The sequence below is a fragment of the Thunnus maccoyii genome, chromosome 18 (genome assembly GCF_910596095.1).
Source record: "Thunnus maccoyii chromosome 18, fThuMac1.1, whole genome shotgun sequence".
Classification (NCBI taxonomy): Eukaryota; Metazoa; Chordata; class Actinopteri; order Scombriformes; family Scombridae; genus Thunnus; species Thunnus maccoyii.
In genome coordinates this window covers 13,086,660-13,099,768 of record NC_056550.1, presented here as the reverse complement: position 1 = coordinate 13,099,768, position 13,109 = coordinate 13,086,660, and the positions used below count along the sequence as shown (strand labels likewise).

Sequence of the window (13,109 nt, the reverse complement as noted above, 5' to 3'; positions counted from 1 at the left end):
TCTACGCCTTATCTCATCTTGTAACAGCTGGTGGATGATGGCAACTGTTGCCACTCCTGACCATTGACTGTATATAAAGATTTATTATACGTACATAAATATTTATATACAGTCAGTGATCTCAACTGATGCTGATTGGAAACCAGTTCCTGTTTCCACCGGAGAGAGTGAAGTTCGTCCCTAAGCCTACGGCTGTATTTATACTTCAGTGTGACTACAAACAGAGTGCACTCCACGATGAAGTGGGAGTGGGGAGGTTCTGCTTTGGAAAAGGCCCAGTGTAATGTTGCATCAAGAAAAGTGCCAGGCTGGAGGATGATATTCCACAACCTGGCAACCCAAAAGCTATCTTTGCAGGAAGTGGAACCCAAATGGATGTTTCTGTTTTCTCAGGTTCTTTAATTGTGTATCTCTAAAGTATCTTACAGTACAGTTTTTAAAATTAAGGTTGTTAAGTGTTTTCTATTGTGTTGATTTAATTGTGAAATCACACTGTGTATTCATTCAGGTTCTGTAAAGGATCTTTTATCTAAACTGAGATAAATCTAAAAGTACAAAGAGACTTTAGAGGTGGAGGTAGTTAAATTAAATTAAATTTAATTTCAATTTATTTTATCTGAAAAGGGACAGTGTAAATTAATTAACATTCAAACAAATGTAAATGTACCAAAGTTAGCCAAAAGATTAATTTTCATCAGCAGCCCCTTTTTGTTAGGTGTCCTAGAATAATAAAAATAATACAATATGTACAATAGTTAAAAACAATTTCACAGGGAATTAACTGGGAAAGCAAAACATGGTGTTGCAACAAGGATACAGCACTGGTGTTGACTCACTGATGTTATCAAAATGTAATACTTATTATGTGTTTTTTCATAAAATTCAGCTTTTTGTCCTTTACCTGAGATGGTATAGTAATCATGCAGCACAGTCAAATCTTCTCTCTGCCATAAAGGAACAGAAAACAACGACAAGATCGCGGTATTGATAAGATGCAGTCAGGCAGATGCACATACAACATCAGGGAAACTCACCATATCATAACTCACCAGAAATGTCATCATACTTTAGCCCATCTGCAACATTTTATACAATGAATCAATTAGACCAACATGATCCAGATACAAACAGGATCAAGCTCTCATATCACCACAATAATACATCCTGTATATGCCACGCCTTACTCTGATAAAGTAAATTTGCTTATCATGTGGAAAATCCAGGCTTAAAACACAAATAAACACACAACATTCACTATATTTACATTCCTTGCATATGTTCTGTATGGTGTTTAACAGTTTAACATATACTACTTGCTGCATCAGTAGTAACAACCAGGATTATTGCTAGACTTGAAGGTCTGCTTGGGCACTGGACACTAGCACATACATCATAAATAATTAAATCAAATCAAATTAGTTCAAAATCAATTTTATTTGTTTTTGTTGTATTGTATGTTGTTGTATACATATATACACATGTATATATGTGTTATCAACATTGTAAGTAAGCTTAACAAGGAAGGAGTGCAATATCCAAATATTGCATAAAATATTATGTAAAGAAGTTCAGTTCACTCATCATGGTTAGTATTCAGCCTTTAATAATATTGATGACTGCATGACTACAGCATACTGCACAGCTGACAGGGCTCTTTCTTTAACACCTTGATCTTAATGTGCAGATTTAAGCTGGGATCCAAGACCCACTAAGATTATGAGACAGTGGGCCGCTGAACACAGACAAGTACTGTAAAAGGCCCTCCACTCTTCCTACATAGGAGCAAGACCCCCAGACATTTTGCAGGTGAACCAGAACTTTTGGCTGCTGCTACTTGTTCAAAAACTGCACTTGAACTTCAGTATGTAGTTCACACATTGGATGAAGAGAAGCTTTCTGGGGCGTGCCTATAATCAAAAGCATTTCAAAGGCTTGCTTGCTTTTTAATATGTCTACTCATTTCCACACTAATATGTACACATTTAAAAAACATGATGCTTTAGAAAGCAATCTGAAACACCAGTAAAATGCGAAAACTGATGAACCTTATCATCTTCTAAGGTGTTCATACACCCTTTTGAAAGACACATCCCTGCAGAGAGCTTACTACTGATGGGTTTAGATAAGAATGATGACTGTTTTTAATTATTCATTTTTTCTTTCCATCATCTGGAATGAAGTAAATTGTATTAAAGTGAATTGACCTGGAGCACAGTGTACTGAACTGATGATGCTCTGTGCTTTGTCTCCAGGGAAAGTCTCTGCTCTGTCTCTTCTAAATCCTTGCAATAACTTATTCATGTTTCATTGCAGCCAATCACGAAACCCGTGTCTTGTCGGTGACATAGCTTTCTGTTTCTGGAAGACTGCATGAGTATAAAACAGTGATGCAATCAAGGCAAACAGTGATTCCTGGGCTGCTGTATGAAGACCATTAATCAAATCACTATATTATACTCAAACAATATGCAACAAAAGCAGAAACACATTAAGCAGTCACCAATTGTGGAAACAAAATAGAAAAACATATGCTTCAGTAACAGTGGAAATACTTTATAGGCATTCACAAAAATGTCCCAGTAGATGATCCAGAACAAAGTATATTTATGAAAAACCTGCAAGTCTACATTATTGGACACAAGTGGAATGGTGAGACACCCTCTGTGTGTGTCCTTAAACTGACCCCTCATTCTGATTTAGTGAGAAAGAAAACAAGCGTTGAACATTAAATGTTGACACAATGTTGACCTCTAGTGGCCATATAGCAAAAATACATATTTATATTCTCTGGATTTTAAGTCAGAATAGCATCTTCCTGTGTCCGCCTGTAATTATCAGTGTGGTTGCAGTGCAGCACATTCCAGATGTGATGGGTAATGCTCTTGTGATAGTCCTGTGACCTCTCAGTATCCTAAGCCCCAACCTGACTGTCATCAGGCCTTCATGTGTTAAAGTCATGTGTTTAGGAGTGGATCATTCACACTCACTTAGTGTGTGGGAGAGACTGCCTGACTAAGCATGACTGAACAGGCACAGACAAATATTTAGTGTTGTGCAAGAGTGTGATATGTTTCTTTAAAAAACACCAGAGAGCCATGAGAGACAGGATCTTATCCAAGAACTCATCACTGGGAAATAATGACCTCCAGATAAATGCTGCATGGGTAAAACAGAACATCAAGCACATCGTTCCCCTCTGTATTCATTAATTATCTAAATGTGAAATTTACCTTTTTATGTTTAAATACTATAAAGTTCTTTTATTTCACAACTTCTGCTTAAAGCCATTTTTCTTCATGTGACTGTTTTGCAAGACTGTGAATTTGCTGATGGAAGTGATTCTAATGAAAAAAGGAAGATTGGAATGAATAATGAAGAAAGGAAGAAAAGGAAGAAGGAACATTTTCTGGAATGTGAAATTAAGATTGAATACTTTTACATAATTTGTATAACAAGCAATACAGTTTGTGTAGTGAAACAAAAAGTCACTACCTTTAAAGGCCCTGCACATCTATGGTACTACTATGTCAAATGTTTGATTGACATCCTGCTGACTCTCTTGTCTGCTTTGTTCCACCTATTAGGGTGGGACAAATTACACCTTTATCATCATCTTCGATTGATTGATTTGGTTAACTTCATGTACGCCCCCAGCATACTGTGGCTCTGCCCACATTAAATCATCCAAGCCAACTGAAAACACATGTGTAGGTGTGCATGGCCTTAAAAAAACTCTGACTCAAAGCACAGGTCACTGTATAAAACAGGCCACACATTTGTCATGATGGTTCAGTATTGTTTTTTATATTAAAAGTGGCTTGAATTACTACTTGTAATGTAAAAAGGCTCATTAACCTCATCTGAATATCTGAGAATGAATATTTGACATTTGTCAGGTGGCCAGAAACACATTTAGCTCCCTAACTTCTAGATAGTACAGTAGGCAATTTTTTGCTAAAACTTCAGCCATAACAACTTGTTGTGGTGTTCTTCTGCCACACTAGAGGCAAAAACAATTAATACAGCTTTAACACATCATGGGTGAATGTGCATTAAAGGTGCCCTGTGGATTTTTCATGTAAACAAACAAAACTTATGTTTACATCGAGTGTTATGCACCCAAATGCACTGCATGTATCTTCGAGGTGTAACCAAAGTGTTGAATGCATTTCCTTCCTCATAAAACAAGGCAATTAAGCCCAATTTAAAGTATTTTAAATCCTGCATTGTTTACATTTATGTTTACTAGCTTTCTGTGTTCTTCTTCCCTGCCTTTTCTGGTGCATTGCTGCATTACAATCATTCAGTCATTAAGTGGAATAGTTTGAAACCATTGGCAGGACTATTTATCACTTCCCCTGTGTGCATGTACACAAGGCAAACAAACAGGGACCCACTCAAAAAAAACCAAAAACTGCTCCATAGTGCTACTAGAGGTTAGAAACACCACAGAGTGCCTTTAATAAGTTGTAACTATGTGAGTTGTGACACAGACAGGTTAATTAAATGTTTGATTACACCTACTGTAGGTTCTCTGATAAGTTAAAATCATATGTGCAATGAATGTCAAAATATCATAAATCCTTCAATATAATGAATTCTTCACTAGAAAGTTTCAATGCTGAAGTGCAAAAACAGTGACCTCTCTATTAAGAAGGTAATTTAAAATGCATCATTCAAGAAACAATTATTGAATGAATTATGAAGTGGTGTCACCCTGCAGGAGAAGGACTACCCCAGGCAGACAGAGACATAGACAATCTGTTTATCAGATGTAACGGTTCTAGTCTATCTCATATGCTGCCTGAAAGAAGCTGTGTTGGTGTTATGCTAACTAAAGGAAATGGGACAAAATGTGACAGTCTGAGTGCTCTATCTAGGCTGCTGCTAATGAAGCAAAGCACTTGTTTGGTTTTGCTGTCAACTTTTCCACTGCCATCGTTGTTACCTGTCAGAGGTGTTGCTGCATTACAATATAGCTCAATAAGCAAATGTAATAAACCTCTTACACCATCTTAAAAAAACACGACAGCTTTAATGTCTTACAGGAGTGTAACAGTTAAAAAAAACAATGCTGTGCAAGGCTGTCAGTGGAAAGAACGGGGGCTGGGTTGGTATTTGGTATTTCCTACCACATGTTTCCTATTAAGAGAGCATACACACCATGGTCAGACCGCTGAAAACAGAGAGAAACTGGTTAGTATTCTGTGTCAAAACACACTGATCATCACGTTTTCTTGGTTCCCAGAAGCTTAGGTCGTCTGAGTCACAGAGTTTAGTAATTACAAGATACTTTTTGTGTGCATTGCGTTGTGATATTTCCAGAATTGCTGGCTTAAACTATTACTGATGAGTAATGTAATTATACGTTAGGTCAACAAAGGACACTTTGTTCTTAGCAAACACAGTTCTCCCTCTCCCCCAGTCTCTCCCTTTCTTTTTGTGAGTTCTGTATTCATAGCTCTTATTACTATACTGGTCATTATTTGAACAGCATTTGAACAAGCACTGTAATACGGAACAGCCAATTCAGCCATTCAGTCACATGGGATGATGGGAGGAGGAAGAGGGAGGGGGCATTAAGAAGTTTCATGGCAGTCGTCATTCTAGTTGTACTGGAGGCACTAAAAACAGCTTTTTCCTCCATTAGACTTACAACATACAGTAGCAACTGTATTGAAATTGTTCCTTCCTATTTTGGTTTTACTATCCTTTTTTGTGCGTCACACAGGACCAAGCAGCTCGAGCTCTACGTTGATGGAAAGTCACAGGTAGGCCTCTTTACAAATTGGCACTTATATAATGATCAGCAGCTGTTGCCATTGTGTTAAACGAATGGTATCTGTGTAAAATCTAAATGCTGATACACCTGATTTAGCCTTCTATAGATTTAGCTGACATTACATTATTATTCCACCACTAGAGTATGAACATAGTATATATTTTTTTGCTGTCAAACATGTTTTTATTAAAATATTTCTTGATGTTGTAAGCTTTATCCAGCGACACTGTCAAACAAAAGAGGGTGAGGCACAAAAGCATAACAATTATTGAATGAAAGTGCTTCAGTGTCCGATGTTGCTCTAATTGATTTAAAATGGATTTATGAGGCACGGGATGTCTGGCAGGAAATGACCAGGCCTCTTCACTATAAACAACAGACTGACTGCATTCTTCTCATAACAAAATACAGTACAAGGAAGCAAGAATCTACTAATGCTGATTTAGTGTATGATTAACCTAAGTATAACACAGTCACACTAATTTATGTTGGTTGCATCACTGAGAGGGGCTTTTAAGGATGGGCAGCATTATCAGAGAGAAGAGCTTTTACTGTAAACAGTATGCCTCTCCCCCTAAGCAAATGATAACGTAAATTGCTGCTGTTCACCGCTTCTATCTGGTTTCCTTGAACTGAGAGCTGCTGTAGTATTCATGTAGTTTGACATTTCTTTCAGTCACACACACTGCACTGTGTCTATAAGAAAATTGTGATCGAGCAAGCAAAGCATTTTAATTTATCTTAGTTTCACTCAGAAATCTTGCTGTTACACATATGATTCCTGGTAAAAGGTTGCTGTTAAACTTGAGCATTGTATTTATGTCACATTAACAGGCTATAGCTGACAAATGCTCACTGTTGTGTCCATGGCAAAGAGGATGTCCAATGTGTGATTTCAGAATGTTGATCCACTGGAAAGGTCGCATTGCTTCCACCACAGTGGTCAAGCAGTGCATTTCTTTACTTCCTCCTGCCCTTGTTTATGAGTTTATTCAAATCCACCCTAGTTCAATAAGCCAGTGTCATATGATGTGCGTCATTTGTTGTAGATACCAATCAACATCGGAAATGTTTATGAGATTTTACTGTAAGACTCTAAACCCTCTTTTCCCAACATTTACGTCAGATAAAATTCCTTTTTTTCCCTGACAGTATTTCTAAGATAACCAAACAGATTACATAATACTTCAACGTGGTTGTGCTAGTGCAATGCTGTGTTTGGCTCCAGTTTGTGTTTAATAAAGTATACACTTCCACTAGCTTTCATAAATTGCTTTTATTATGTAATGGCACACAAGTGTTAAACCAGTGTTTGTCACCTATATCACTTATCATTTATTATATACAGATGGGTGACAAATTAAAGTAAAAAACACATAAAGTGTCTTAGTAAGGTGTTGGACAACCATGTGCTACCAGTACAGCTTCAATGTACCTTGGCATTGATTAAACAAGTCTCTGAACTCTACTGGAGGGATGAACACCATTCTTCCAAAAGATATTCCCTCATTTGATTTTTTGATGATGGTAGTGGAGAGCGCTGTCCAACACATCGGTCCAAAATGTCCCATAGGTGTTCAATTGGATTAAGATCTGGTGACTGTGAAGGCCATAGCATATGATTCACATCATTTTCATACTCTTCAAACCATTCAGTGACCCCTTGTGCCCTGTGAATGGGGGCATTGTCATTGAAATGGAAACATATACACTTATGTTATTGTCTTAAGATTATGTTACACTGCCTTATAGTCAAAAGCTCATTGTAAGACTTTATGACTCTGCTTCCCGTGTGAAAATGTTCCTAAGAGGTACTATCAAAGGTGAAGTGTGGGACTCGGTCACTGTAACTTTAGAGGGAAAGTCCAGGGAGGAAAGGCAGATAAGGATTTGGCCTTCAACTCTTAACTCTCAGCAGAGACCAAAAGAAACTCCCTAGAGAGCCGGTGAATTAATTAAAAATAACTGTTAGGGTGATGAATACGGGATGATTGTGATGCATGTGGTTGTATATACAAATACCAACACTGAACTTCATTCAGTATCTCTTCTCTCTAGTTTGCCTAGCAAACTGGGAGATCCAGACTTGCAAATAAGTATTCTGGATATTGCAATATAACTCTGAAAGACAACTTGCTCTCTGTGAAATCATCATACATAACAGAGCCACAGGATCCCCTCACTGTAGGGGTCAAGCATTCAGACCTGTACCAGTTTTTCCTTTAATTTGTCACCCATCTGTACATTTGGTAGACCTTAGTACTTGGATGGTTTTCATCAGACTAATAATGTAGAGATGCTTCCCTCCTCCTCCTGTTTCTTATTAAATTCTTCACTAAAAGTTAATATATTTACTTTTTTACTTGAAAGCCAATAGTTCCACTTAAAGAATGAGTCATACATGTTTCTCATATCCAGTAAAGATATCTGAAGATGGAAAAAGGATACCCTCCACAAGAATCAGCTCCACCCTACCCTGGCCCACCTCTGGACTATGGGGGTGCAGTGCCTCAGCCAGGGATGTACCCTCAGCCAGGGATGTACCCTCAGCCAGGGATGTACCCTCAGCCTCAGCCCGGTTTCGCTCCTCCCCCTGTAGGCCCTCCACATGTTGGATACCAGGGAGGTATGTGTCTGCGGTCACTGCTTGGGTTCTTTCAGTTTTGAAACGTCACAGTAACCTTGACTGTGGTTATCTTTTCCCTTCTGAAACCTAAAAAAAAAAGTGCATTTGTCTTACAGTCAGTCATGCTTTGTATAACATGCAAGCAACTTATATTCACAAAACCACCCATTATAAAAAAGGATGTTAAAATACAATACCCTATAAAAATCCACAGATAAAAAAAGATTGCCTCCCTGTATGTATTATTTAGAATGGTAGTCAAGTTTTGGTGGGTGATTTATGGAAATATCTGTTCCTTCTCTGCTCTGGTAAACTGTGTGTTTCATCTGCTAGGTGTTCCTTTAAATGCAGGCCCAGCTGCACCTACCACAACAGGTGAGGTGATGCATCTGATGTGAGACATGACACACATGCAATCTTTTACCATTTCTCAGAATATGTGCATAGAAAACACACATGCACATGTTAAAGGTTCATATACACACAGCACATACAATTACACTATTTTGTGAACACACATATGTGAACAGATATTTGATATATTTCAATTCTGGTTTGTGAAAAGAGGACAACTGCCTCTGCACAGCAAGACAGAGTCAGTGGGTGAAGTCCTTCCTTACTGATCTAAAGAATAGCCCATTTGTAGCCTGTGTGCATAACAAAAAGCTATTGTTCACTGTTCATTCTTGTGGTGTTCAGTCACATTTTTGAGTGTTTCTTTTTGTAACATGAAGAAGAATTCCCATTACAGGTATATTACCTCTTCACATAAACATACCAATATAAACCACACAGCTCATATGAACTCTGGGCTTCTCATGTATTGTAATTGTCACATTTACATTGTTAATGAGTCATTGACAATTTCACACTACACAAAAGAAAAACAATCTGAATTACCCTTAACCATAAGTTTAAACTTACAATAAAAAACTTATATTACAATATAGTGAAACAACAAAACTGTGAACTGCCCTAAGTTACAGTTATTGTAGAGCTTTCAGCCTCTGCTGGTCTTTCTAAGTCAGTGCAGTCAGTACATTTGGCCCCTGATCCTCTAGTAATGCTCAGCTCCACAAGTCCACAGTCTGCAGAAACAGCAGGAATGTCCTACTGGCTGACAGGCTGGCCGTTACACTGCAGTGACACATATTGTTAAATTTTGTGTTAATGTGAATGGTATGCGCTAAATAGCTGAACACTGAATGTTTTGATCTGCATATTTGTGTCTGAGTGTGTCTGCATATATCCACAAGAGGTCAGCATTTATCTTTTTTGTGCAATCAAATGGTTCAAAAATTACTGTACATTCAATAGTTTTACATCATTTGTTAACTGTCTGGATTTCAAATATAGGAGATGCCAATCTGATGTCATGGTGTACAATCATGTGAACACCACTGCCAGCTTGATTGGCTAGTATTATCTTCTAAAATGTGTTTAGTCTGGTAGAAGATAAAATACTGCAGTGAGAAATGGGTGCAGAAAGAGGGCATTTTAGGCTGATAATCCATATGAAGTATTAATGTTATGTATTGTGCATTTCTCATTTTCAGTGACTCACGTGGTTGTAAGGCCTGCACTGCATGACGTCCCAGGACAGACGGTGTGTCCCCACTGCCAGCATACAGTGGTCACCCAGACAGAGCACACAGCAGGCCTGATGACCTGGGCTATCTGCGGCGGCCTCGCCCTCTTTGGGTAAAAGAGGAACTTAGTGCACTCTGTTGATTTTTGAGGAACAGAAAATATAAAGAGAGATATTTTGAACTGTAAAGGTGAAACTATAGAAGAAAAAGTTCCTGTTTTACAAACTGAGATGTAATTCACTTTGTTTCCTTTCACAGGTGTTTTATCTGCTGCTGTATCCCGTTCTGCATCGATTCCTGTAAAGATGTGGAACATCGTTGTCCATCCTGCCACAGAATCATCTACATATACAAGCGAATATGAAACTATCCTGATTGTGGATTGGGAAGAGGAAGTCACCTTATTTCTAGAGCATTTCATATTCATCAAAGTATATTGAACACCAAAGGTTTTTTTATTCATTTGTAACTTTGTATACTTAGTAGTTATTTGGTGGCTCTTTTCCTTTGTCGAATTTGTTTCGTTATACTAAGATATACATGCTAATGTGTGAGGAAAAATGTGGCATGGGAGGAGAGGATATAGTAATGTAATGTAATTATAGCCGATGAACATACAGTACCAAATATTGAATGTTAAATGGAAAATATTGAATTTTATTGTTTTATTGACCCTCAGGACAATAATTTTGACAATGTTTCCCTCTGAAATAGAAGTGACTGAGTCCCTCCATGTAAAGGTGTAGAAGAATTATACAGTTACATAAAGTGGAAATATTACTCTGCTTTCCTGACATGAAACTCTCATTGGAGCAGAAAAGTAACTAAATTCATTTACTTAAGTGAGGTTATTGTATTTTACTGTATTTTCTTCTCTACTACCTTTGCACATTGAGATTACATCAGATGTGGAGACATATATCAAGTGATATAATACATCATTATGGATGAAACTACCCGGCATTATATAAGGTATGTTAATATAATGTAAATATAACATGAAAATGCTGATTACATGTTAATGTGTGTGTCTGTGTGTATATATATATATATGTATATAGCTTGATAGCTAGCTAGCTAGATAGATAGATATGAAAAGGTATAGTTCCTAAAGGTAAAGTCCACCCCTAAGAGATGAACCAATATGTCACCACTTAGTGTAAACCTGAGCCTACCAGCAAGTGATGCACTGACGGCATGTTTCCCAGGTAATGGAGAAAATAAAGAACATGGCCTGTAGGGTTCTGACATCTTTGTGCAGCACCAGGCACTGTGACAGCTGTGACTTTGCCCATTAAGTAAACCAAAGAGACCAGCACACAGTTGCCTCAGCATTACAATGTAGCGGACCAATGGTGGCCAAAATGTGTATTGAGTTGTTGGGATAGTAGAATATACTGTAGGCTCTGAACCAATAAAGCATGTTTACAGACACAGTTATCATTTAATTTTGTGATCATGCAGCCCCTACCTACAGGGCAGGAAACAGGTATGTTATAGCTCAACAGTTTGGTACAGGCTTTGTTAAATTTATTCACATTTAGTAACAAAGTCACAACAATTACAACGTGAATACATTTTTTGCATTCATTCCTTTATATTAAAAAAACAATAGATGCATAATGGAACAGCATTAGATGTGTGGTGTGTGATCCTGACTGCACCTTTAGCTCTAATGTTCCTCTACTACAGCATTCAGCACCAAAAACAGCCCTGCTTTAAAGCAATTCAGCAAGCTGTGTTGGTGGGGCAAATACGATCCAGGGAGTTCAGTTGGAGTTACAGATCTATGCATCAGACTGCTATCAGAGAAGATAATTCTTTAAAAGAAACCACATGACACAAGGGAAACTGAAGGGATGTAAATAAATGAAAGACCTGCAGCCTCACACAACAGACAATCGACTTTGACAACACCAAATAGTCATCAACAGCTATTACTGGACACTGTTAGACAAACTAACAGTGCCTTTGCAATCAACAATTTTAGCAACAAAAGAAACCTGTGATGACTGTAACTGGATTAACTTGTCCACAAGAAACTATGCTTAATTTCTTAAATGATATGATTTGAAAAAGCAATTCCTCCAGCAGGAATTGGAGGATACAAAATAGATAACTTAATTTTGTTTCAGAATCATTGATTTAAGAGAGCCATCACCTCTTTGTTCTAAGGGTACAACGGTAGAGGTAAGGATTTTTTATGATATCTATCCTCAAATGTGGTTATACAATGTGCTAGTGAGAAGTGGAATGCTATGTTTGGCTGGTTAATGTGGGGCACTGGGGTGCTGCCATATTTCCAGTCATCCAGAAAATAAAGTGAAAATAGAATACATACATACTTCAGTGGTGGTTATTTGAGACCTAATAAGCAAAAACTCAGAAAGTATTTCGCTCTATCAGCTTACCCCAGAATGTCAGATAAAACCCACAGTGATGTTAATTGTCACTGTGGGCTGGACACAACCGAAACTGCCCCGAAAAAAAACCACCCTTAGTGGCCCTGTGGGAGTTAAAAAATACACATCAAAGTCTTTTTTTCTCAAATCAAAATAGAATACATAATAATAATAATAATAATAATAATAATAATAATAATAATAATAATAATAATTATAATAATAATAACAACAACAAACTTAAAACATAGAATGCACAGAATGTATAAAATCAAGTACAATACAACTTTTTAAAAAGAGGCGCAGCAGTGCATAAGTGCAAGGCAGACTGAGAGAAAAGCTAGTAAAAGGCTAAAATGAAGAGATAAGTTTTTAGCTTTCTTTTAAAAATATTTAGCAAGCTGGCTTCCCTGATATCTATTGGTAGTGTGTTCTATGTTTTTGGGCCGTAATTGAAAAAGGCTGCATGCCCGATTTTCTTTTGGCTGTTGCCGGGAATCTCCAATAAACCAGCAGCAGATGATCACAGTGTTCTTAAAGGCAAATAGTTAAGGGAGTTAGCAATGTAGCTTGGTCCCAGCCCATTAAGGGTTTTGAATATAAGGAGAAGGAGCTTAAAGTAATTTCTAAATGTTACAGGAAACCAGTGTAGAGCAGTTTAAACTGGACTAATGTGTTCTGTCCTCTTGGTTCTGGTTAATAGCCGAGCT

At 37.5% G+C, this 13,109-nt stretch overlaps 1 protein-coding gene across 1 annotated transcript; it reads left to right on the top strand.

The window, feature by feature from the left end:
- The first annotated feature begins 5,568 nt into the window (after positions 1 to 5,568).
- LOC121883759 (lipopolysaccharide-induced tumor necrosis factor-alpha factor homolog) lies at positions 5,569 to 11,431 on the top strand. The gene is made up of 5 exons (XM_042392237.1): positions 5,569 to 5,771; positions 8,201 to 8,408; positions 8,742 to 8,783; positions 9,965 to 10,109; positions 10,256 to 11,431. The coding sequence occupies exons 2-5, from the start codon at positions 8,216 to 8,218 to the stop codon at positions 10,359 to 10,361; spliced, it is 486 nt and encodes a 161-aa protein (XP_042248171.1). The 5' UTR covers positions 5,569 to 5,771; positions 8,201 to 8,215; the 3' UTR covers positions 10,362 to 11,431.
- The last annotated feature ends 1,678 nt before the right edge of the window (positions 11,432 to 13,109 follow it).

What these genes read in the sequence shown, in the direction of transcription:
- LOC121883759 (XM_042392237.1), top strand. Translation starts at nt 8,216, where the DNA reads ATGGAAAAAGGATACCCTCCACAAGAATCAGCTCCACCCTACCCTGGC. An exon ending in AGCTGCACCTACCACAACAG is followed by an intron (nt 8,784 to 9,964) that starts GTGAGGTGATGC and finishes TCTCATTTTCAG; the next exon opens with TGACTCACGTGGTTGTAAGG. An exon ending in GGCGGCCTCGCCCTCTTTGG is followed by an intron (nt 10,110 to 10,255) that starts GTAAAAGAGGAA and finishes TTCCTTTCACAG; the next exon opens with GTGTTTTATCTGCTGCTGTA.